General features: G+C 40.4%; 2 protein-coding genes across 2 annotated transcripts in view; one reads left to right on the top strand and one right to left on the bottom strand.

The window, feature by feature from the left end:
* Positions 1 to 351: 351 nt before the first annotated feature.
* LOC119653587 (dihydroceramide fatty acyl 2-hydroxylase FAH2) overlaps positions 352 to 27,078 on the top strand; it is a 42,268-nt gene continuing 15,541 nt past the window's right edge. Inside the window, exons 1-2 of the mRNA XM_038058336.1 lie at positions 352 to 843; positions 23,743 to 24,109. Of these exons, the coding sequence (XP_037914264.1) occupies positions 23,768 to 24,109 (342 nt within the window). The 5' untranslated portion in view covers positions 352 to 843; positions 23,743 to 23,767. The remainder of the gene's footprint in view (positions 844 to 23,742; positions 24,110 to 27,078) is intronic.
* On the bottom strand, positions 2,633 to 12,339 carry LOC119654010. Its single transcript, XM_038059173.1, has 3 exons — positions 12,320 to 12,339; positions 2,893 to 3,018; positions 2,633 to 2,840 (listed from the first exon to the last, which is right to left on the bottom strand). Exons 1-3 carry the CDS (start codon positions 12,337 to 12,339, stop codon positions 2,633 to 2,635), a joined length of 354 nt encoding a protein of 117 aa, XP_037915101.1.

The following is a 27,078-nucleotide window of genomic DNA, read 5'->3' as shown; positions in this document are numbered from 1 at the left end:
AGCTTCAAACCCATTTTTCTTAGGCCTCACTCCTCTATTTTAATTCAATTGCTATAGAAAGTGCGGTGACAATTGTTTTCGAATGAGCACTAAATAGTCTCCAAATTGCTCATACTATTCACTAATGACGAAAGCTCGGAGAGAATTCGTATAAGCAATTGATAAGCAAAGTACGTGAAAATCATAGTATTTCCGTTAACACACTACACCCAGGTCGCACCCCGACATTGCAGATACTTGAGACTTCCACCTGTCTGTAGCGAAAACTACACAGGTTCATCTGTTCTCAGCTGCTATTCTAGTAGAATCAATAGTCGCACAAAAAATATTACAATGATAGTTGCGTTTTGGTGCTTAAATAGCTGACAGGCACCGCTCACCCAAGCATCGCGCAATCCATTTCCCTATCTAACCCCATATATCAGTTGTTAGTAAATAGAAAATCTGTTATCATATTTGAATTTTTCACGGCCGATATGAACACGTTGATAAAGGTATTAAATCGTATATGGGATGACTTAATCAATGCCTGTATTCAGTCAAACGGTAACATTCACCGGCCGCGGTGTTCTGGCGCGAATTTTTGAATTACTCGACGCGTTTTCACAGTTATTAGATTAGCTTTCTGGGAGATTTTTGTGGTTTTCGTGGTGTCCAACCAGTGGAAAAAGGAGGATTAATAAATGTGTTGGGAACACCCGGAAATACAATAGAAATTGAATAAAGAAAGTGCTCTAAACTGGCTGATACTTTCCAGTTTTCGATGTTGGCTTTGTGAACTTCTTCAGATGTTACTGGCTCACACTATCTTTAAAAACTATACTCGATTGTACTGAACTTAAGGTACGTATGCATAGCGTTGGAAACACCCAGATCCAATGTCATTGCGCATGCAAATACTAATTGCAGAACTATCAGATTGCGAAATTCCCGATGCCTAGCCTCACGTAGAACTTACAAAGTCGTCTCCGTATCTGTAACACATCAGACCAGCTTAAAATCACTACCCACCCGTGTCGACAGTGGTCCGGATGCGTAGTACATAGTAAAGGCTAGTCAATTGAATTATAATAGAATCAATTCTATCGTCATATTAAAATTAACCCAATTCACACTTGATATCAGAAGGAATTCGATTACTCTTTATGAGTGCGCTCTAATTGACACGGGCCATAGTGCGTATTCTCACTTACGATGAATATTAGGAGAGACAAACGTCGCTATGAAAGAATTTCAAATGACGTAGAGATAAAATATTTTTGATTCAGGATAGAAGATCGGAACGTCCTGCAATTCGGAAGGTAGTAAGATCGCAGAAAATTGTTTGGTAAAAAATCGGAGAAGTACATTGTGGGTCGGAATCAAAAAGGGCGATGACCAGTGGAGTCGTTAAAAAGTAATTCCAGAGCAGGATCACACCCTTGAGAGCCCAATTCTAAAGAGGGGGAGACAATTGAAAGTAAGAAACCAAAAAAAAATTTGGGGAAATTATACGCTGTTAAACGACGTTTTATCTGCCGTGAAGCTGAAGAATGCGTGGAGTAAGTTCACCAGAATTAGTTATCTAGTTGAGACTAAGTGATGTAAAAGATACAGCCCAAACTGAATGGAATGCGATAAAAAATAGAGGGTGTAATTCGCGTATTACACAATGTAAATCATACATCAATGAAGTGAATCTAATCAACGTTTTGAGTTCGCAGAAAAATATCTTTTGAAAGATAAAACATTTATATTGCGGAAACTCAGCACAGAATTTGAACATAAAAGTCTAGAATTAACGATGGCGATGGCGGTAGAAGTGTGATGGTACATATAGGGTTATTGCAGGGTGACTGAATTGGGAAATTTGGTTTCAATTGGAGGTACTATGGATGCTGAAATGTATATCAACATCCTAAAAGATAAACTCAAAAATTGGACAAGCGACATACATTCAAGATGTGTCGTGGAAAATGACTCGAAGTGTGGACATGTGGTTACTTAGTAATTGCTTCAAAGTTTTGGATATCCCTCCACAATCCCCCGATTGCAATACTATCCAGAACCCCTGGGTTCTATTACGAGCCAGAAAGATTTATCGAAGAATGGGCTAAAATTCCAACCGAGTATATGCAATGTTTGGTTCAATCAATGTCAAGTAGGTTGAAGGTTATTTAGAGGTCAAGGGCTTACATACTAAGTACTAACTCTAGTCATTTTTGGAGACTTTTACGTTATTTTTAACATTTTTCTTCCTAACCGGATTTTAAATTTGCGAAGAAAATCCATCTTTTCAATATTTTGTTTGTTGTCGCGATTTACATTTGTTTTGATTTGATATTTTTCTTTTGGATATGTCTTCCTTGCAGTGCATTTTTTTCTTAATAAGATAAACTATGCAAAAATTGTTTAATTTCGCTCACTATACTCATTATACATACATAAAGAACCTCGTAGTATTATCTGAAAATGTGCGAAAATATAACGAAAGGAATTCCCAGAATGAATGGATTTTTGAAAGCCAAGCAAAATAAGATATTGCAGATGAAAAGTCGAAACAACCGCGAGATAAATATTTATTAGCAAAACAAACAAAGATATACGAATTTCAAAAATAGCCCGAGAAAATGCATAACCCGTCGAGAGCGATTTATATATTGGCTACGAAGTCGTCCTTCCTCCTGTAGGGAGCCAAAAATTCTTCAAAGGATTCTTCCTTAAATGCGGGCAAGAGTTCGCAATTTTTCTTGCTAAGAACCAAAGTTTCCGAGAAATTTGTGATGACTGGGAGGAACATTGCCTTGTACACTATGAGTTTTGATCTTATCGTAACGTCACGGGCGGAACAGTTTTTGTAGCTGAAAAGTATATCAGTTAGTATGTTTCGCTCAGATTTTCGACTTAACATACCAGAAATTATTAACGGTTCCAAAGATGAACTCTCTTATCCTTATCGCTTTGTGTTGATCAGTATGACTGGATGTTATGTCTGCCTTCGTTTTTGGTTTAACGTTGCCACCGTGTGTTTCGTGTTGCCTTCACTAATATGTAGTCTAAAATCCCGCACTAATCGCTGCCTGTTCGATCATGGTGAACATCTTCGGTTGCTCTTCTCATTTTGTCAATGGTGCCAATACGCCAGCGCCAGAACTTTAAGAGAATGGTGCATCGCGCATTAACATCAGCATCACGGATCATTTTTCCCAGGGCCAGGTTAAAAAGGATGCATGATAAGCCAACTCCCCCCCCCCCCCCCCCTATCTTACACCGTCGTTCATGGTGAAAGGTCTCGAGAGGGATCCTGCCATTTTTTTTGGCCTCGCACATCGGTCAGGGTCGATCTAGTCGATCACTTTAGTGGGGATACCGAATTCTCTCTTAGCCGCGTCCAATTTTACTCCGGCTTTGCCGGGAGTCTTGAACTCCATGAACCGATGGCCAATAGTTTTTTTTCGATTGTCACATGGAGAAAATCTGACTTGTCCCTGATTTACCTAGAGTGAAGGCTTTTTAATATGGCCGAATGGTATTCTGGATGCATCGAGTTATCTGAACTAGTAAGGTTGCGGAGAATATTTCATAGATGATACTCAGCAACGTGATACCCCTATATTGTTGCATTGGATTCTTTTTATGTTTAGGACAGGTAACATCAGATATTGATTCACTGTCCCATAAGTATAAGGTAATGACCTTTTCACTGTAATTTGTCGCCTACATATTTAACTGACATCCACGACCAATGGGAGTCAAACCTAGTCAACGAGATCGAGTTAGCTACCGTTTTTGTAGTTGCTGAGCAACTCATCAAAATATTCAATATATCGGTTGGAAATCGGAAATCTTTCTTCTCCATGCCTGCTTCGGTTACTTAATGTACTTCTCGAGCTCTCAAGTTTTATGGTTCGGTGAGAAAGCAAACAGATTTCACCAGCATCGCCGGGGAGGAAATATGACATCCATTGAACCGCTACACGCCTGCGTCATCCACAGAACCCTTACAAGTTCTTCAGTCGAAGTCAGTGAAGAACAGGTGAAGCAGACATTTAAACTCCGCACGCTGTTCTAAAGTGATCGGAAATGTATTGGTACGATTAGTGCAGGATTATCCAGGACAAAAACTAGTTTTAGCTTCTTTTTGGAGAAGCAGTCACGTAACATCCGAATACGGGCATGTTATAATAGCTTTTCATATTATCCATAAGAGATGGAACTCCCCGCAACCCCCCTCTTTTCCACCATGGGTTAATGCAATGGTGGAATTCGTTTAGCATGGCATCCACTACACTACGCCATCTTTTTCGGGCAAGTGCAATCCGTCGCGCTCATTCCCCCTATAGTTGTTAGCTTTTTACATTCATAGGTTCACCTTAAGAGTTTCGCAGTTAACCGTATTGTGGCGTCTTTTTGGGTCTCTGACGTTGACAGCTACCTCATGTAGCAGAGACCAATGCAGTTTTAATGATGGCCCGGGGTTCATCAATATCCTCGGGCAGTAAAATTTTCAAGGATTACAGTATTGTTATTGAACATAATTACTGAGAAATAAGCGGGCCTGAATAATTTTCCCCGTAGACACGTATAATTTTCTCCCCATCAAATAAAAAGTCTCGATTAATTCTTTTCAGAGCGGATATTTGTTTTGATATTGGAGTGCAGGAGTCCAAAAGGGGTTAATTACTTCAAGGACCCGTTTTCAGAAATAACACAACTGGAAAACTGAAAAAAATTATGGCAGTCTATGCACATGGTATCTAAGCCTTAAAATACTCTCCAAGGCAATATCTGCTCAAATCAAGTTAATAATAGTATATTATCATATTTTGAAAGTTTTCTGGGAACCCCTTTAAATTCGTCCTGGATCCCTAAAATAGCGGTAGCAAAGGTTTCATTAAGAACCATCTTACTGGAAAGTTTGGTGGAAATTTTAATATTATTAACAAAGCTCTAGTACGTCAAAATTGGCTCTATCTCGCCAAATTGCTACCCTCTAAGAGGTAAAATGTCAGTACCACATCGAAATGAACGTCAAGTATATATACATATGGTACAAGCTATGTATAAATGGAACCATCATGTCCTCAAATTTTCTTGCATAAAAAATCAAGAAAACCTTTCGTGCCTGAAGATGGACGGTTCCGTAGCCTATATAACGATGAAATTTATAAGCGATACCAGGTTGTGGATAAAATCGGGCTCAATAGGTTGCGATGGGCGGATTTCTTAATCCGCATGGATGAGAATGATCCAGCCCGGAAAGTCTTTAAGGGCAATATCTGTGGTAGAAAAAGAAGCCGAGGCTGACGCTACCTCAGATGGGGCAATAGCGTAGGTCAGGATACCCAACAGCTTTTAGGGATATCCAATTTGTGGGCCTTGGCGCAAAGCAGGATGTCAGTATCCTCACTTAGGCGGGCCTAGACCGGTTGTTGCCCCGTTGATGATGAAGTGAATTCTCGTTAGTGCGAATTGCATGACCATACCTCTCTCTCTCAAAATTAGCTTTGCTGTTAAATGCTAGGAAAGCATCATCTGCATAAAACACTATATAGGGCGCTGGACGTTGGATGTTCCGTGTGACAGCGCCCATAATAAGAATAAAGAGGAGTAGTGATAGTGCGCTTCCTTGATAAACACCGGCAGAGGTGTGACGCCGTTTTGAGATACCCGCCACACTTCGAACTTTTGGGATCGTGGTAGAGCGATTTAATTCAGCGCACGGATTCTTCTGGCACTAGTTGCTGCCGCAGAGAATACTAGACGAGCATATGTAGCACACGGTCAAGCGCCTTCTCTAGATCAAGAAGTGCAATGTAAAGATGGCGATACTTCTCACGATATTGCCTCAGTAGTTCGGCAGTTCTTGACAAACCAGGCTTGATTCAATGTTATTTGAACGATGTCACAAATACGGCTGTCATGGATATGTTGAAAAATATTCATAGTGAATGATATCATTTTACGTCGAATTTAAGGGGTTTGAATTTGAGGACCTTGCATTCTGGATAAAGCTAATAGATGAATTTCGGAAAGATCAACTAAATTAAATTTCTTCCGGGGAGATGAAATGAAAATATTGATTCATAGAATTTAAAAAACACCCAAATGAAGTAAAATCACACCCTTTACTTACAATACAAAAAGGATTATATTATTACATCCGAAATGACAATGAAACATAAAAAAGAATGAAGGAGCAACACCTCTTTTTTTAGATGAAACAAGAGGACGACGCATCCGAGATAAGAGATGAAGTAGTACAATTATCTGTTACAACAAATTCTTGATTAACCAAAGCTGTTACTCCCAATTCGGTGATTCGATTGATGTTTACAGAATATAAAAGTTGATTGCAATCTTAACAAGTCTTCCCGGACGATAAAATCGAACCTATATTATTACTACACCGGAAATTCTTTGTATATTAGCTTTACTCCATCCTATTGGAACGAGATAGGACAAAAAATAATGATAATAATAATCGTTGGCGCAACAATCCATATTGCATCAGGGCCTTGAAGTGTGTTAGAGCACTTCATTCAAGACCGTAGCGGTACACTACAGAACAGTGTAGGAGGCAATGTGGCGAGCATTGCGCTCGCCCGAGATTATTACCCTGATTTGACTCAGGTACTCATTCACAGCTGAGTCGACTGGTGTCCGACGTCAAGTCACGATACAAATCCCACTGCCACCAGCGAGATTTGAACCGCCGCCTTCCGTATGGCAACCCAGTGCTCTAACCACTGAGCTATCCGGACACCATAAAGATAGCACAAAGAAAAACATAAATATCCCTTCCCTTCACCCATTAAAAAGATGAATATGCTTATATCGTTGGTCCAGTTATTCGATTCAAAAGTGCTTTTGTATTATCTTGTACTCCGTAATTTCTAGTACTTAGTCTGAACTTATCTTGGTTCGTCCAACCTGCTCTGTCCCTCTTTGATCTGAATGGCGCACCGTATTATCGACTATTATCGTCTAAGCGCAGTTCTAGTAGAGGCGTTCTTCTTGCTGTTAGATCCCTTTCCCGTGTCGAATCCTTCTTTTCCTCCTTCACTCCCATTCAACGCTCAAATTTTCAGTCTCAACTCTCAACTCACTTTGAAACTTTACGAACTTCAGTAAGTTTGGTGATAACTAAGTATGGCCTGTGTTGAGATTGTCTTGATACACGAAAACTTCTACCCCTTCTGAGCTAACATGCATCAAGCCCTCTTCCCCTTTCATCAAGTTCATCAAGTGATTTCTAAGATTTTGTTGAAAGAAAAACCTTATTAAAATCGATTTACTGTTTGTCTGTCCACCTGTCTATCTGTCACACGGACTTTTTTTCATAAATTGCTACACCCATTGTCATAAAATTTGGTAAAAAAGTTGGAACTGTCAATCCTGCGCGGTGAATTACATTGTCCCTCGTTAAACTTAGTGGTGGGATAATGAAGTAAGAGTGTACGTATATACACTACGAGCTAAGTATAAAAGGGAAAATCGACAAAACCGTTCATTCCTGAAGTGCCAAGCTTCCAGTTTCTGACTTGTTTATGGTTTTATTCCCTCGTCCTCAGTGTACCACAAGGATCCCTTCTAAGTCTATTACTAACTTTATTCTTCATTAATCATCTTTCCTTCTTATTTTCTCCTCGTTGCTTGACGCCAACAACTTTAAGTTGAGACTACATTTCATCAAAGACCACTTGATGTACTACTTGCTTAAACCTTACCTCCCTCGTATCTTTTGGCGAACCTCATTCATCATATCTGATTACCATCAAAAATCTCAAAATAATCTTCAATAATAAGCTCCACTTCCGTAGGCAATGTTTTGCTTCCCTAAGAGGGTAGACAACTAACCTAATGTGGACTTCTCCTACTTCGAGGAGCTTGTAGGGAAGTCGTATAGTCTCCATCGTATCACACAAGATCATATCCAATAGATGCCTTTTGTAACGGCGTTCTATGGCTTGATTAAATTGGGCTCGGGCGCTAAATAGAACGCGCCTATAGTATCTGGCTGGAAATTGACATAAGGTAGATATTATTGACGCACAAGGCCCTATTTAAAAGTTTTCAACAAACTACTTACTTTAGCTTATATGTACTACTTAGTATATAATGAAAATAGTTCAGGAGGCAAAAGGTTTGCTTGGCCGATTACTATAACGATAACGAAACAAACGTTTACGCAGTTGATGACTTCATTTAAAATTTAACAATTTGCTGAAAGCCAACATTTCCTTACTTAAAGAAATCATTAAATTTCATTTTCTGTTTGCACACCGCATAATATGAAAATCATAAAATCAATTTGTTGCGTGCATTTTTGTAGGATGAGAATGAAACTACATATTTATTTATAAGCACAGGAAAATGAGCAACAATTTTAACCGGTCAAGGTAAACCATTTGCAACACAGGCAACAACTAGAGCCAGAATATACTTCTTAGCCATAAAAAATATAATCATAGTCTCATTAAGGAATTATCATTATTTACCATTGTTGGAATATGAAATTTAAGGAAGTCACGAAAAAGATTGTCAACAAGTAAACAGCACTATTCCATGGAGGGCATTCTTGGAGTCATTCTTCGTAGGTTCTTAATGATTCCGTGTGGAAGCCTCATGGGGAATTTTAAAGAGGAATTCAGTGGAACTTGCAGATACAAATTCATAATGATTGTTCATGCCATCATTCATTTTTGCTTTAGATAGTGTGAAATTAAGGTCGTAGAAAAGATATAAGCAGCATAACATTGGATTTTCTACTGTGCCAACTGAAAATGATAAAAGTAGATACTCTTATCGGGCAATTATGTATTGAGTTTAAAGTTCTACACTACATCGGTTTTACGATATCGGATTCTAGATATAAATAAGTGTAAAATTAAGTTGTCGTGTTTTCTTTGAAATTAAAAACATTTGTTAAATAGTCGGTCGTAACCTATATTTATTAAAAGTAATTTCCATTGAAAGTTGTTCATGTATTGCCTGCTGTCACACGGGCTTTTCTCATCTATTGAAACGAAATTTGGTGAAAAGATTGGAAATGTGAACCCTCATGCATCGAGTGAATAGCGACATCGTTCAATAATGAGCTTGGAGGAAGGCAGTCCCCTAAATATAATCATGGATATTAAATGAAGGGTCTCGATTGGTACCTTCTAGAGAATCAGCTGTAAATGGGGAAAGGAGAGGGGTTTAGAGAGTGATTACTTAAATCAAAGCCCATTCTCAGAAACGACCCATTGAAAACACTGAAAAAAAAAATCAGGGGGATCTCTGTGATTGAAAACACTAAAAAAAAATCAGGGGGATCTCTGTATATTATATCAATGGCGCAAAATGTTCTCTATCCCAATATTTGTTAAAATGATGTTAATGATATTATATTACCACATTTTGTAAACGTACTGGTTTTACGTCAATTTACTGCACTTTAAAGCATCATATTTAGACTGTCAGTATCATATTTAAATTAATAGGCGAATATGCTCAATGCATATATACTACGGACTATGTACAAACGAAAAATCTACAAAGTTGTTCATACCTATATATGGTTGCCATTTATTCTTGGGTGGGGTATAGTGCGTCAACCACATCTACGCATCATTGCTGAAATACGCTTCAGTTCCATCCAGAACTTCCCAAGATGTATGAACTCCCCCTTTACTGTTCTGCGCCAAGTGCCCTTGGGAGAGTGGGTTCCACTACTACAACGGGAGTTGTCACCCCTCCTTAATATATTACCTATCCACTGCCACTTCCACCTTCTGATCACATCGCGTACGGGTAACAGGTCTGTTCGCTGATTAAACTCTACATTTGAATATCAGTTTCAAACCAGCGCCCTTCGGTGATACGTCACAGACAGGTATTCATGAAACCGTAGAGCTTTCGAGTGACAAGGTGGTCATTGTCCATATGCTACTCCGCACAGAAAGAACACTAACAGAGAGCAGCCTCAATTTAATCTGGATATTGAGATAATTGCATTTCCAGATTTTAGACAAAGCAGCGAAAGTGGATCTAGCGCTGTTATCGCATCGGGTGACATTCTGTTCGTTGCCACCGTCGGCAGCATCCACACTCTCCAGATGTACAAATTGGTCGACACTTTCGCTGCTCTGCCCACTAATGCAGATAGAGAGAGTGCGATGACCTGTCAGACTGAAAACCTTGGTTGTTGAGGTTTATCTGAAGTCCAACTCTACTTGCCTCTCTTTACAATTCCAGAGTCATTTGGTCAAAGTCCATGACCCGATGAGAAGCATAAACAGATGTCATCAGCGAAGTCGAGGTATTTGTAACGTCCTTGTCCACTGAACTCCTCCATGTCCTTCGAACAAGGCAACAATCAGAACGTCACCGATAACAAAGAGAAATAATATCGGTGATAATATGCAACCCTGGCGGACTCCGCTTTGAACTTCATATTCCTCTGAGATTTTATCCGGTGCAGGACGTGATATTTTGCGCCATTATATAACATGTCGCTCTGATAATAGCTATTAGTTTCTCTGATATGCCCCCTACGTAGAGCACATGCAACACGCCCCATATTAACGCTGTCAAAACTATTCTGGAACTTAATGAAAAGCAAGTGAAGCAAGGATATAAACTCCGCGCACTGTTTGCAAATGATCCGAATAATGTTGATGCAATGCAGAAGGATCCGTTGCGGAAACTAGCCTTCCCTCTGCCGATCGAACTTTCGAGATGTTCTTTGATGCGTTTCAGTTTTATTATCTTTGCAACGATAGGGAGCATGCATGCATAGCCCTCCAATTGCCACACTCAAAACGGGTGCCCCTCTTTACACTCTTCCACTCTCTGCGATTTCTAGGATTTCCGTACGAGTGGAAGTAGCAGATCTGCAGTAACTGCAGGTGCAGCGATAAATAATTCTGCGGGGAGACCGTCAGGCTCAGTAGCTTTACTCCATTTGAGCTCACTGATAGCCGAAATGATTTCTCTCCTCCTTGGAAAGCCATTTCTTTCTCAAGAGGCGGAACTTCAACACCACCTCTTCAGCTGCTCCTCATCGTGGATCCTTCACCATGGGAAAGTTTATTACAATATATAAATTTTTCCCTGATGCGGTATACAATTCTGTATCAATCATCACGTTTTACGGCATCTCCGGCTTCCCAGACCAGCGCAATAAAAAATTTGTCACGGTGTACATAATGCTGAACTTTCCGAGATTTTGTTCGGTATTGGAGCTCGAACGCATCAGACCTCCCATCACTCGAAGCGGTCAATCATCATCATCATCATCATCATCAACCGGTATCGGGTCTAGGCCTGCCTTAATAAGGAACTCCAGACATCCCGGTTTTGCGCCCAGGGCCACCAATTCGACATCCCTAAAATCTGTCTGGCGGCCAATAGAGCCTTCAATCCCTTCCTTTCATCATCAGGTCAGCCAGATCTTTTCTCCTTTGAGATTTGAACCGCGACCTTCCGCTAGAACAGCTCAGCGCTCTAACCACTTGAGCCATCCGGACAGGCCCGGAATGCTCAGCTTATATCACTGGAATTCTCGCTCGAGCTTAAGAATGCAGGTGTTCTGGGAACCCTGAATACTTTTGTCGAGGATCATGCGTACATTCCAGAGGGAACTTATTAGCCACTTTCTATAATCAAAGGTCGTAGCCGTCAGGTCAGTTTCTATCCAAAGTATTGTTGACGTGTCGTTAGTAGTAAAGTTTGGAAATTTACGGGTGACTGCCCCACAAATTTCTGTCCCTTGACCTTTTACGAACCGCAGAGAATACTTTGATTGTATTCGTAAACCACAACTTACAGCTAATTCTTCCACCCAATGTACTGGCACTTCATAATTCTGAGGATGTAGGTTTTGAACATTGTCTCATCTAAAAAAGCACAGACTTATTGACCCACTCCTAAACCATCAGAAGCAAATACATTCTATTGTCATTTCTCGACTAGTTTTCTGTCGTAGTTGTACATAATGTAAATGTGTTTAATCAGTGAACTACAGTGAGCTTCATTACTCTTTTTGTATGCAATCAAATTCACAATTATCTTGGATCAAAAACTTATCCACGCATTGTCTAGTTATGGTTCTAGCTAAGGATATGATATTGTTCGCTATATCCCTTCATCTACTCAATATAATAATTTCAATGGCTTAGTTTCACTAGACATGTAAGAAACCTTACTCAAATTTGCTTTCCCCTGGATTAGTCCACGTTATCCACTGTCTTAACATTTTCAGATAACATTTGATATCCAACCAGCATTTCCTACATTAGTGGTTCATTTTCGACAGATTAAAAAGCTTATAAACATTATCTAGGCAGCATACCTGATAACATTATCTGCCATATTTCTAGCATGACGACGATAGCAATTGGGTATGTAATAATTAAAGAGTTTACGTAGTAGGTAAGTTCGAGAATACACTCCAGATGACTAACAGTTGAAAGTCTGTTAATAACTTTTGGAACGGAGCTAAAAAGAGGGCGGGTACTTATTTATGGGAAACCAGTACTAGTCAGATTTTTCTTTCATCTCATGTTAGTATAGTTCAGGATAAAAAATGTTCATGGTAGGGTAATGTAGATATCACTTACAGGCAGAGAGCATTGCATACTCGTATACATAGCGTGTGATAACATTCAATTACTAAATAACTTGTTGTCAATGGTCGTAGGAAACATTCTATCATATCCTGAACAAGTGACACTAATCAGAAAGTTTATCTTCAAGTGAGCTTTTCTCTGATAAGCGTTTTCTTTTCAATATAAGAAAGTGTGATTCATTTGGTTTTTACCAGTATGCTATCAAAAAGAATTCATGAATAAATATTTCAGAAGTGTCAAAATAATGGGATAATATGGAATGGCAAAATTATCAATCACCCTGGCTACAAGTTCTCTCGATGGCCCTGGAAATACTTAAATAAATACGATATGAAATCACTTCGATTACGATTAGATAGTTATCGATGTACTCTAGTGATTCTAGCACTTTTCCAATGTTCCTAATTGTGTTATCTTTAATGCGAATGACTTTGCAAGTTTGCGTACTACCTAGCAAGCAGACGGCGCCGTTCAGACCAAGGGTAATTTGATACGCTAACACCGCCCTATCAAACAATCAATATCCGCCCAATGCACTTGCTTGCATCACTGTTAATAACTTTGCAGCCTTTTATACAACCGGTGAATGTGCGTACTTAGAATGGCGGTATCATCTGCAAAGTTTGAATTTAGTTTGAGTCTAGGATACTACTTTTGAGAACTTCAAGCTATTATATTTCATACAGACTCTATTGGAACTAATGTTTACCATCAAAAAGGACTGATTTTATTTTAAAAACCAGTAATTTTTCAAAAATGTTTCATAGGCTAGTGAGTAGACTTATGGGCCTATGAGCCTGATCCTTTCGGTTTTTTTTAAAAAACAGCTATTGAGCTGACATTTAAGAAACGCTAATAAAAGAGATACACCAACCGGCAATTGAACCTTCTTGCTACCAAAACGCTAAGAACGATTGACTAACGACTACGATATCATAAATGGTATGTGCACGCTTCTCGACAACAGTATTGACCAGAGAAAGCTCTCTTTTCCCAAAGTGAGCAAGAACTCCAGCCATATACAAGTGTAATGATGAACTCTGAAGAGTACTCCCCTTCCTCTTGCGGTAGTATGATTTTGTACTCTGGAAAGCCCAGGGTAGACCCGAATCCGGTGTCTGCTATTGAAGACTACTGCACTTAGGAGTTAGCTCTTGGCAAGATCTTGGCTACTAACTTCCGACTTTAAAACCACCTATGATAGCATAGCCAGAGTAAAACTGTACAGGGCCATGAGGGAATTCGGTATCCCGACGAAATTGATAATACTTACTAGGCTGACCCTGAGCAATGTGCGAGGCCAGATAAAAGCAGCAGGATCACTCTCAAGACCATTCGACATCAACAATGGTCTACGACAAGGGGATGCGTCATGCGTCCTCTTTAACCTGGCCCTGGAGGAAGTGATCCGTGATGCTGAGGTAAATGCAAGAGGTACGATCCTCTTTAAGTCCATCCAACTACTGGCCTATGCTGACGATATCGACATCATGGGAAGAACCACCCGAGACGTATAAACTGCCTTCATCCAGATCGAGCAGGCGACAATTAACGCGAGATCTTGGGCTGCACATCAATGAAAGCAAGACAAAATATATGGTGGCAAAGTCAGCACCGAAAACCAACCAACCAATAATAAAGATAGGAGAATACAACTTTGAGACCGTGATTATTTCTCCTATCTAGGGTCGAAAATCATAACCGATAATAGCTACGATGAGGAAATTCGCACATGGTTGTTGTCAGCCAACAGAGCCTATTTCAACTTACAAAAACTGTTCCGCTCGAAACGTCTCACCATAGGGTCAAGGCTCTTACTGTACAAGACTATGATCTTGCCAGTCCTCATGTATTCCTCGAAGACTTGGGTTCTTAGCAACAAGAATTGCGAACTCTTGGCCGCGTTCGAGAGAAGAATCCTCCGACGAATTTTTGACCCCCTACATGAGGATGGACGATTTCGTAGCCTACATAACGACGAAATCTATGAGCGATACCCTGACCGTCCGGTTGTGGATGAAATCCGGCTTAATAGGTTACGGTGGGCGGGTCACTTAACCCGGAAAGTCTATAAGGGCAATATCTATGGTAGGTAAAAAAAAAGAAATGGTGGACCTTGGCGCAAAACCGGGATGTCTGGAGTACCTTATTAAGGCAGGCCTAGACCGGATACCGGTTGTTGCGCCGTTGATGATGATGAACTTCTGATCCAGACTAAGGAGCAGCACAATTGTGCAGTCCTAGGCCGCACCTACAGAGATTTTCGATATAGCGGAGAAGGATGCTTTTCTTGAACAATTACACGCAGTAGAGGCTTCCTAAGAATGAGATCGTGAAAGCGATGGGTGATCTGTGTTTATATATTTTTATACATTTCATAACCATCGTTGGCAATAGAGCCGGGAGTTGTCTTCCAAATGTGTAGAACAAAAAAGGTGCTATGTCAGCACCAAGGGGACCTTCAGCTAATGGTTGCTTACTTCACTGGTTACTACTCAAATTAAATGTAGACGGTCTCTATGATCCGACTGTCGCCCAGCAGTATGAAAATCCTTCATTTACGTAAACGATACCAACTCTAAGCAGTTGAACTGAGCTCTGCTGAATTTTAAATGGTGTCTTACTAATTGTATAATCGAAAACTTCTAGACGCAGAGTAGAGAACATTGTATTGCATGGGAAATTTCTCCACTTCCCTTTTGGTTTTTAAATAAATATTCATTTTTAGGTTCATTAGAATAAACTTTTACTTCGTCTCCTTTGTTCTACGGTACACTCGAGAAAGATAAAAAATGATTAGCAGCAATAGAAATGTTTGACCTAATAATTCGTCGCCAAGGATATACAGCCCATTTTGGGACTTGCTTTCAATATGTTCTTTCTTCAAATATCTCGATCCATCGATCACCTCCTCCAATTTTGAAACCCGAGTAGCGGTGCGTTGTGTTCGTCAACAAAATCTGTCTAGCTTTTAGCTCTTTGTACTTCTGTCTTCCCTTCGTCTTAAGTATCCGAGTGTCATCCATTCACTGGACATGGTCAGTCTATTGAAACTTCTGAAGTTTGATTAATTTGGAAATTTAATGGCGATTCGCCATCGTCATCCTCTCGTTTAGCTCCTATTATTCTCCTCAAGACCCTCCTTTCGCAGGTATTGACAAGTGTTTTGCAAGTTTGTTTTAGGGTCCATATTTCACATCCATTGCATAGTACAGGTCTCATTGTCGTTTTCGTATACTCGGAGCTTTACTGTCCTATGTATGCGGCTGGCTTTTAAAATCATTAGAACTCAGTAGGAGGGTTTGTTTCCGAGCTGAATTCGTCGTTTTATTTCGTCAAGTCCATTTCCGGCGATTTAGAGGACTTATAGAGCAACTTTCTTTTAAACTGCTCTAATACCAGATTGAATAGTAGATGTGCCAGCCCATCTCGCTTATTAATCCAACGTTTGTTTCAAACGCATATTTTGAACGACATTGAAGTTGAAAACCCCAGCATTTTTGTAGCACCTGTTTGACCGTAAATAGCGGGTCAATGGTCGGCATATAGTCTAATTCTTCTCTCTAGAACATTTTTGAAGATTTTATAGGACGTAGAATACAAATTAGTGAGATAGATTTGTAGATAGGTCACAGCACACTTTTTGACCATTTTTGGAGAGAATCGAAATATGGATAGCCTTAATGGTCCACGGGTCACCCGACTTGGTGAGTGCAGCTGGGATGATATCTATACCCGGCGCCTTCCTCATATTTTGATATTTAATTTGCGACTCTATTTACTCCAGTGTTGGCGGTTCAATATTTCGATTATTCTCGACCACAATCCTTGTGAATTCTGGTAAACCCGCTCCTTTCTTATGCGATTGACTTTCATCTCCAATAATTGATAGTTTTAGATTGATATTCACTCCTCAGCCTCTACTTTGTAGACTTGTCTTACGTTGCCGCTTGCTATGTTGTCGTCAATTTTCTTTAATTTTTTGGCAAAATGTTTTCGCTCGTTTTGCTCTAATACTCTATTAGCTGCTCGGAGATTTTCGTAATTTTCTCTCTACGTCCTTGTTTTTCTTTCTATATGGTGTCTGTATGCGTCGTTTCCCTTGTCAAGCGCTTCCCGGCATTCATCGTCAAACCAATCATTTCTCCGGCCCGTACCTGCATTCATATCTTCCGCTATTAATTTTATAGCGCGTTTTAAGTCATACGAAGTGTCATCTATAGGCTTCCCCTTGAGAGTTTTGAGAATGGGACATAATCGTTCTTCCAGTTTTGCCTTGTACTGTATCGCTGTTAAATTATTTTTTAGTTTTCTAATCTCAATTGGAAATGGGTTGGTCTTTATTTCGAGAGTCTTAGCAACTCACAAACTTCAAAGTCGACTAAATTATAAAGGAGTGTTATCGACGCCTCGAATAGAAATCTTTCGATAATGAACCTTTGGTTATTGAACACAGAGGATGATTGGTTTTTACAATGTGCGAACCCTCCTCAATCACAGCACACGATACCTCAACGTGAACTCCCGTGACCTGAGTACCGGTTAGGATAAGATTGTAACTACAAGATTTCGATTCAGATTAAAGAATATTATAATAGTACAGCGCTATATGCTTTATATTGGAAACGACAGAAAGACGAGGAAAGCCTTCCTAAAGATGAAATTTTGATCATGATGGATGCTCTAATAACACCTTGATCGAACATATGATGGAAACACATGACCGTGGTGATGCGGTGAAGCATCACTGGATTTAAATAACTCTCACCGCATCATTGTCTACACGAGATAGTTCCATCACAGATTTTGTCATAAGATTATGATGGTTCTTCTATTTGTCGTCGAGGCACTAGCCCTTGCTCCAACCATCTCGATCCATCGATTGCCTCCTCCCATTTTGAAATCCGAACAGTGATGCGCTGTCTTCGTCAACAGAGTCTGCCCAGCGCTTTCGAGATTTTCTACTATTTTTCGTCCTTCTGCCCTCCCTTCGAGTATCCGTTTAGGTATCCTAATGTCGCCCATACGCTGAACGCTTCTATTCTCTTTTGGCCAATTCAAACAGAAATCCCTGGCGATGATTAGTGTTCAAACCTATCTCACTGCCATTTTGAATAGCTACTTGCGAGAACGAATGCTCTGGTATGAAACCGATGATGGGCCTTATACTTCCAGTTCCGAAGGATGCCACGGTGGTAGAGTACGGCGTCGACATTGCACTGGTTGTGTTTGCATAGCGTCTCGAAAATGCTGAGTTGCACTCATGCGAAGTACCGCCGGCAGAGAAATCTAGCACGCATTAGAATTGGGAGTCATCCCACCACTTCCAAGTCGTCCATCCTATACTTTGTCGTGATGATAAATGCAAAACTCAATTTTAAGCAGCACGTGGAATATACTTGCGAAAAGACATTCAATGCCAGTATGGCTCTGACAAGAATGATACCGAAATCAGGCAGACCGAAGCATACTTGCAGGCTGCTTGTAGCCAAAGTGGGAAGTTCCACTTGCTTTATGCAGTCCCAATTTGAGGAACAGCGCAAAATATTCTATGTAACACACATAAACTGAGTGCAGTCTACAGAAGAACAGCCCTAAGTTTGCGTTCGGCCTTCCAGATCGTTTCAGATGATGTGGCGTTTGTGATCTCAGGAATGGTGCCGATTGACATTTTGGTAAACGAGATGTCGGATCGGAAACAAAAAAAAGTCGAAAGGGACACGTCTATTACCGTCTATTCTCAACCGCCATGGAGGATACCGTCAATACCTGTTCCAATTGGACACCTTACCTGATTGTCAAAACTGTGGTTCAAACGATGGTGTTCCGGAAACCCATCAAGTTCGAAAAGGAAGAAAAGGAGGAACTTAGAGGAAACTCCAGATGAAATGCTATCACCGGAAAATTTTTTCCGGAGAATGGTAGCTTGCCAGGAGGACTCCATGATTCCAACGATTCACGGTAAACTGCGAAAAGTGGAAAAGATCAGGAAGGCGCGATTAAAAACGCCGCGCATAATAGAACAGAAACCTAGCTAAAATAAGCCAACTGCGCCCCGTGATATAATGAGGCTCCACGGTTCAGGGGGAAGTCGGGGGTGGTTTTAGTGGGAAAAATGTCACAAAATCCCAGAACAGTGTCTTTTGAAGATTTCCACAGCCTTCAAAAAGAGATAGACCGATAGTCAGGCAGTGAACTGATTTTAATAAGGTTTTGTTGAAAACAGAAGTGATTACTGACTGACCCACTCGCTAATCACCTTTATTATGTGTTACATGAAGCATAACAATAACATTGAATGGTATACCCAGCAAGGTGATTAGCGAGTGAGTCGCCTTGAGAACATGCGGTCTAAAACAATGGAAGATGGCGCCACTTCAATAGGTTTGCATTCAAACTAATTACGAACCAAAGCATTGATGCACTAAGATGACATCAAGCTGAATGCTGGCGAGTCTCTTGGCACAAACTTTAAACAATCCGCCCTAGAATATTAAGGAGCACTTGGCTATCGTTAAAAGTGCCTTTGTTTCTAGTACGGGCGAAGTTGTCGGCCATGTCCCAAGAGGACGTTACAAGGCATTCCACAATTGCGCTGGTGATGGTAGCAGAAGCTTGCGTAGTTAGTAACGATTTCACCACCGTATTCCACATAACGAAAGAGCTCGAAAGGTGTCGTAGCATATGGATACGGACTGACCCTCAAAACAAGAATGAAGCTATTATATCAACGCCATCAACGCACTCAAATGGGGTATCTTGACAAAACTCTTCCGTGCAGTTCACAGTTGATTTCACTCATTTATAAATGTTGGGAATGTGATATTTTTCCCAGCGGATGGAAAAATGGGATAATTGTTAAGATTTTGAAAAAGGGCAACCGTTTTGTGTGCGATAACTGGCGGAGTATTTGTGTGTTCCGTGTTGTTGCGAAGACAATAACTGGAACACATCAAGGCACATTTCGAAAGCTTGATCGGCGGAAAGCAGGCGGGTTTTAGTTTTGGATCCTGCTGCGTTCAACACATCAACGCTCTGAAGATGATTTTGGACCAATGCTCGGAGTTCGGATCCCCGTTTCACGTGCTCCATATCAATTTTGAAAAGGCTTTTGACAGCGTGAGCAGGGAGTGCATTTTGAATGCTCTAAACCGGAAGAGCATTCCATGGAAACTGATAGATCGGACTAGTGACAACATAAAATATCTCGTATTGCATGGAAATAAAGTTTCAGAGATACTTGAAATCCAAAGCGCAGTCCACCAGGGTTGCATCCTGCCATGAATATTTTTTCTTTTATTATCGGTCCGGAGGACGTGGAGCGCTTCACCTTTTATCAAACACCTCGAATGCGCTGATAACATTTGTTTGTTATCTCACCGAGTCACAAAGATTAGCCAAATGGCTCTGAATTTGAAGCAGCGGGCAAATAGAATTAGACTGAAAATAAACACCCGCGAAACCAAGGTTTTTAGTTTGACGGATCATCGCACTTTTTCCTATTTGCATTAATGGGTCGAGCGTCGAAGGCATTGATCAATTTATATATTTCGAAAGCATTATTTCTGACGACGGGGGCACTGAACTTAATGTCACATTAACATTTTTTTGTTGCATAGAATCAGTGAATGCGTTTATGCACAGAGTATGGATACGTCGAACTAGCCTGGAATATTTTGGCACATTCCTTTGGGCTAGCCGTCCCGCTCTCCCACCTTAGAAAATCAGGGAATCCCTTTCACCAACGGGGAAGGAAGTTCAATGAACTCCCTACCATTCGACCCCTTTACCGATCGAGTTCTTCTTCTTCGCTACATGAAGAGTCCAAACGCAATATAGCTCCTCAGCGCCTCTTTGACAGTGTTGAAATTAGCGGCCGCCTTCTAGCGAGAAAAATGCCCTCTTCCAAATAAACTTTGAATATGCCCAGTAGTTGGTCTGACCTATTGTGGAACACCAGTTTGAATAACTCTGCCGGTTGCCAGTTTATAACCGAGTCCCCATGAATTCCCATTAACCTCGTCGATTAGGTCCTATCAGCAGCGAGCATTGCTTCTGTTAATTGCGCTACGGAGTTTCCTTTTAACTGATCTATACACTAACATTGTACCTTCACTCGATCGTTTGAACATTGTGTTAAACTCCGGAGCTTATACACTCAAATACGTAGAAGGTTTGCAACGTTTCGGTGCCTTCCTGTACATGGAAGCTCCGCAATTGGTCGTTACCAGGTTATAGTTGAATATTCGACAGTGTCAGCCGCGGCAGCACTACCCCCAGAGTGTCCTCCAGAGCGACTCCACCTGCTCCGAGAGCTGCGACGAATCTCGCGGTGCTCACCTCCTTAATGTGTGACCTATCTGTTGCAACTTCCGTCTTCGGATCACAGTGCGTATGAGTGCCTGTACGCCCACCAAGTTCTTCGTTTGAGAGAGTGTCAGGCCAGTGTACTCCGATAATACGACTCAGACTTGTATTGACGAAAACTTGGAACTCTTGAGTGACAGTGGAGTTCACTTTCTACGTACTACTCCCATATAGCAATATAGAAAGGACATTAGCACAGAACGGCCTCAACTTGATCTTGATTTAGACATAGCAGCGAAAGCCACTACGTCCAGTTCGGTGGTACCATGGGCCGAAACCACGCTTTCTAGATATACAAATTGATCGACGCCTTCGATGCTCTGCCTATTAATGCAGATGGAGCGAGCGCGAGGACCCGTCAGACTGACAACCTTAGTTTTGTTGATGTTTCGGTCCAACTAGCCTCTCTTTCCAAATCCATGTCCATGACCCGATGAGAGAGTACCTATATGTCATCAGCGTAGTCGTGGTGTTTGAGGAAAGATGTCATCTTCCTTTAAATTCCTCCACGTCCTATGGACAAGGGACATGAAGAATGTCATCGATAACAAAAAGTAATAATATCGGTGACAGGATTTAATCCTGACGAACTCCGCTTTGTACTTCATAATCCTCTGATCTTACCTCGGTGCAGCACACGACATTTCGCATCATCATATGTCACTCTGATAACAGCTATTAGTTTCTCTGGAATGTTCTTCTCGTATAGAGCATTCCAGATACACTCCAAGTTTACTTTAACGAAAGCTTTCTCAAAATCGATGAAAAGCAGCTGCAGTGAAGATCTAAACGCTGCGCAGTGTTCCAAAACGATCCGTGAAGTGTTGATGTGGTCAATGCAGGAGGATCTCGAAACGAAACCAACCTGCTCTCTGCCGGTCAAACTTTCGAGATGCTCTTTGATGCGTTCCAGAATTATTTTAGCTATTATCTTTGCAGTGGCAGGGAGCACGCAAATACCTCTCCAATTGTCACACTCAAAACGGGTCCTCTTGTTAGGTATCTTGACGATCATCCCCATTTTCCACTCTCTGGGAAAGGTTGCGGATTCCGAAGGTTTCTGTATGAGCGGAAGCAGTAGATCTACAGTAACTACACGTACAGCCATAAATAACTTTGTGAGGCGACTGCTTTACTCCGATTGAGAATGATTTCTCTTCTGCTTAGAGGAACAGTCCGTATGCGTATAAGTTACGGTAACTAGCCATTTCTTCCGCAAGAGAAGGAAGCTCATCGGATGTGATACGATTAAGAACCACGGTGAAGTGTTCTTTCCACTTCTTCAGTTCATTTTGAACGAGAAGTCGACCGCTCACGTCCTTCACAGGACCATCGAAAGATTTGCGACCACATGTAAGAACTTTCGTGATGTGCTTTTACACTACACTACACTTCTGAAATCATTGCGATCTGCGGCATCTTCCACTTCCTTGGCCAGTGCAATAGTAAATTCTCCCTTGACGCGGCATCGGAATCGAAATTCGAGCGCATCATGCCAGTCATTACTCGCAGCGGTCAGTAGAGCCTTCAGCCCCTTCCTTTCATCGGCAGACTCTGCGCTCGAACAATTTGCCATCAATGACGAGGCGGTGAAAGTTGCAGAAATCCAAGAACCACCCACCATTACCGTTGCGGTCGCCAAGACCGTGTTTCAGCACCACATGCCCCAGCAAAACGTTGTTAACGTTTTAAAATTTACACGTTGCTAGCCCAGAAACCTCTATCCCTTTCAGTCGCCTCTTACGACAAGCAGGGACTTTGAGTGTATTCTAAAGCCCGAACTCACAGGGCTGAATGCACTAGATCAACTTTTATCCCCTCAGCGAACTCCGCTAGCAACTTATGAGTAGATCGGTGCATGTTGATCTGTAAAATGCGGATTTCCAATTCTGCTCTGAAGAGTGAACACTGCGCAGTCGCACAATGATCCCTGTAGAGAACGAAATCCTCCGTTTCATTGCACGTCTTCGCCTTGTGACCTACCTACCGTAATGATCTTCTCTAACATGTACAAAATATCACAATATTCTTCCCCGGGCAAATTGATGCAAACAAGTCGCAATTGAGGGCACCTTCGATATCGCCTTCTTAATTTTTGCTGTTACCTTGTCTCCGTGACCGTGACCCTTGTCTAGTAGGTATAGGCACATAGAGAAATAGGTAGATTTACCGGATTTGGGAATAAAGATTGGAACATAAGCGTGCGGCGAATGCCAACTTAATTATTATCCCTTCAATATTTTGAAGATATGCAAAATCCACTAGCCTCACAGATATTGCTTGTTGCCTAATGTTAATTTGACGCTTCGGCCCAGCATACTAAGATACTTAGATTTGCCTAAAGTTATTCAATCTTCCTATCCTTAAATATAACTTCGGATCTATCAAATCTAATCAAAACGACTCATTTACAAATAATTCTCCAATAATAAATAAAAAGGGATACAACACTTGTTGATCAATTGATAAATTGTATATTACAAACTGATCAATATCGAGCGGGCATAGTATTCGATTATCGGCGAATTACTAAACAATTCCAAAATTGTTAGATAACATTCGCTGGCATTCGGGCTACGTGCTTGCATTCATGTTTATCACACTTAAAACCGCGAAAAAACCTTTAACGATTGAATAAAATTGCGAAAACTTCACACAAATTCCATTGCAATAAATCAAACGGTAATAAATCATCATATGCACTCCTGTACCGCATACTTCAAATTAAATGAGTACGGTATCACCTCGGGTAATTCTTACATTTGACTGTTTATTTCAGGATACACATACGTCGCCTTGGGACCATGAATGCCAAAATGGGGGACCAGTTTCTAGTGAAATATCGCAACGAAATGTACGACATCACTAACTTCGTACATAAGCATCCAGGCGGTGTGAACACTTTGAAAGGCTTGGAAAACCGAGATATGACTGAGAGATTCATGAAGGCTCCTCCACACTCAGACGCCGCCATGTACCTGATGAGGGAATATAAACGAACAGACTTGCAGCCAGCGAAAGGACACAACGGACATCGGAAATACACCGAGTACGTCAATGGAAACTGCAACGGATACAGTCCTGATCAAGATCAAATCGATGGCGTCGACCCGAGGAGGATCATTGCAACGGATGAAAGTATGGAGGTAAGTCGCTCGCATATTATTCTGCAGGAACAGTTCCTATATCGTCAGACAAAATGTTACTTGTGCTGAGTCCTATTACACAAGATCTACTGATTCACTCATTGCAACGGAATAAACTTTGTTACTCATCGATTGGGATCGAGTCCCACCTTCACCTATATGAACATGAATATGACCACTGTACGTAGATAATAATAGTTCGTATGTACCATATATATAGGTTAATTTAATCTCTTTTGCTACTAAGCACATGTCGTTACATAAGGAAAGCAATAAACATGTGCGTTAGCAACATTTCCTAGATAATGTTTACATTGGCTTCACACTCCACCTGATTAGATAGCGAAACCTCGATTGTTGCAGCCATTATGAGAATTTGTACCTGAGAAGTTGATGATTCCGAACTCATTTTCCAATGACAACGATAAATACTGTGAACTGCACACTGTGCGTATTTAAATAATCTTTTAGGGGAGCTTATGCAGTAGACGTAGGCGTGGGGAACGAAATCTGCAAATTCAACTAGCGTCTTCTTGATTAAACGAATGATTTTATTTCCATGCTGATAAGCAGAGAAGATGCATGAGTAGAAGGATTTCCGTATTATTCATGTGGATAAATATAATTCGCAGAATTATAATAAAACTATAAAGTCGTCTACTCAGGTATAAGTCGATAAAAAATAATAGTAATAAATAATACAACACGTGCGACAATTTTACTTTAGGAGACGTCAAAGGTCAGGATATCGGTATTGGGTAATGTTGCAAAAACTTTCAGACTAAAGAAAGGATTTAATAAGTAATTGCAGGCATCCGGAGGCTGCGTTATTAAAAACGTGCAAAGCTTATATGTACATATATCTAAAACTTATCGATAAGTCAGCTCTTGATTAGCTTCGCTAGCTAGTTTAGGGAGCGAGCCCATCCTATTCACATTCTTTCAGTGTTTCCCATAGTTCCAACTACTCTTGCGGAAATTTCGACATATATATAAATTGCAAACTTCGATTAGGAGAGGGAGGACTTCCTACGTTTGAAGGAGACCTCTTTGCTGAGTAAAAAAAATTTCATAGTACCAGTTGGGATGAAAAGCTCGTAGGCCAACACAGATGGCGCTACTCGTAATAAATCCATATGATTTTTAGTTAACCTTAACATTCAAAAGACGCGTGTAAATTTGAAAGCTGACAGCGAGCTGATAATCGTCCAAAAACAATAACGAGTTGACGATTCTGAACAGTGCTTGAGGCTCTTCCTCCGTAGAAAACCCGAATTTATGTGTTAATATGTTATAAAGGACGAAACATAGCTCCATTATTTCACATCAGAATCAAGATGATCGTCATCTGAGTGTAAACCGACTCCAAAGCGTGCCAAGACGCAACAGTCGGCTGGCAAGGCTATGGCATCAGCATTTTGGGATTCGAATGGTACTATATTCATGGACTATTATATAGCGTTATTGATGCATTTGAAGAATGAAATCGCGGAAAAACAGCACCATTTGAAGAAAAAGAAAGTGCCGTTTAATCAAGACAATGCACCGTGTTACATATCAATGAAAACAGCGGCAAAATTTCACGAATTGAAATTTAGTGTCAATGAAGAGGCAATCGCCGAAACTGAGGCCAATTTTGAGGCTAAAGGTGACAGTAGAGCAGTAAAGTTTAAGATATTTCGTGTTATTTAAGATGGAAAACCACTCTAGAACTTTCAGTATCTTAAAAACGCGTAGCAAAGTTTCATCAATCAAAAGCTGGAATTGCGAGTGTGTTTTTCGTTGTTCCATACGTATAAAGTTTAAGGGGGCCGCCCCTTTTCTTCCTACGGCTCCCGATCTTAATCTCTATTCTATTTTATAGTTTCTAAACTACCGAATCGATCGAACGTATTTTTATTTTATTTTGTTCATAACGATTTCCTAAATATTTTGGTATTAATTGATATTTAAATAGATTCGTTTAAACTCATAGAATATGCAAATATGTCTTAGAAAATTCGCTTTTCGGTATATTTTTCTCAGAAAGTGCCGCATGGGATTGATAGAAAGGCAAAGATTTTCTCGTGAGTTTATTCAATAAGTAAACTGGTTAAAAAAAATAATACAGTGTAAAAATTTGTGAAAAATTTCCACTTTTTTTCTCAAAATCTACTAGGATTTTCCAAAAAAGAGCCCAAGACAATCAACCATTAAAAAATGTAATTTTTCGGGAAAGGGTTTTTTAGTTCATGTTCATATTTTGCCGCCTTTTGTTATTCTATCGGTGGAAATCCATTGCTAGGTCTAGTAGAAGAGAGGGAATATTGTTACTTTGCAGAAATACCTTACTGATGTTGCCCATTGGTTAGTTTTCAGCGTTTCATTTCTGCTCCGGCCAAGTCGAAAAACCAGAAGCTGGATGTTTCAGATATGAATGGTTTTGTGTATTTCTTATATAAAAACATTTGAATGAACATTTGTATCGTTAATACCTAGCACGTTACGTATAGCATATATCATGTCAGAATATTCACTTTCGCGTGTTACTGACATTTAAACTCTTAGAATTTGCACTAAAGCGACAACTTGGACCTATTATAACTTTGTTAAGAATAGTGCGATTTTCACCAAACTTTGTTGGATTACGCTCTATATTATAGTCTACTATTACTGATTGTAGAATGTTAATTAGTAAAAATTGTAGTAATATACTATTATTAACTACCTTTGAGAAGATATCGGCATGGAAGGTACTTAGACGAATATCCATATAAAAGCAGCTTCTTCAAATTTTTCCGGTTGCGCATGGGTGAGTTTTAGAAATGGGCCCGTGAAAGAAATGACCACTTTTCAATACCCGACCTTCCCCCTTGTGCATTAAATGTCACAACTGAGACCAGCTTTGAAAAGTACTAATCGAGACCTTTCATTTGATCCTCCACATGACTATATTTAGTGAAAAATACCTCCTTTTGTATGTATGGAAA

Source organism: Hermetia illucens, chromosome 4, assembly GCF_905115235.1.
Source record: "Hermetia illucens chromosome 4, iHerIll2.2.curated.20191125, whole genome shotgun sequence".
Taxonomy (NCBI): domain Eukaryota; kingdom Metazoa; phylum Arthropoda; class Insecta; order Diptera; family Stratiomyidae; genus Hermetia; species Hermetia illucens.
Note: the sequence above shows the minus strand (reverse complement) of the source record. Positions and strands in the feature narration are given on the sequence as shown.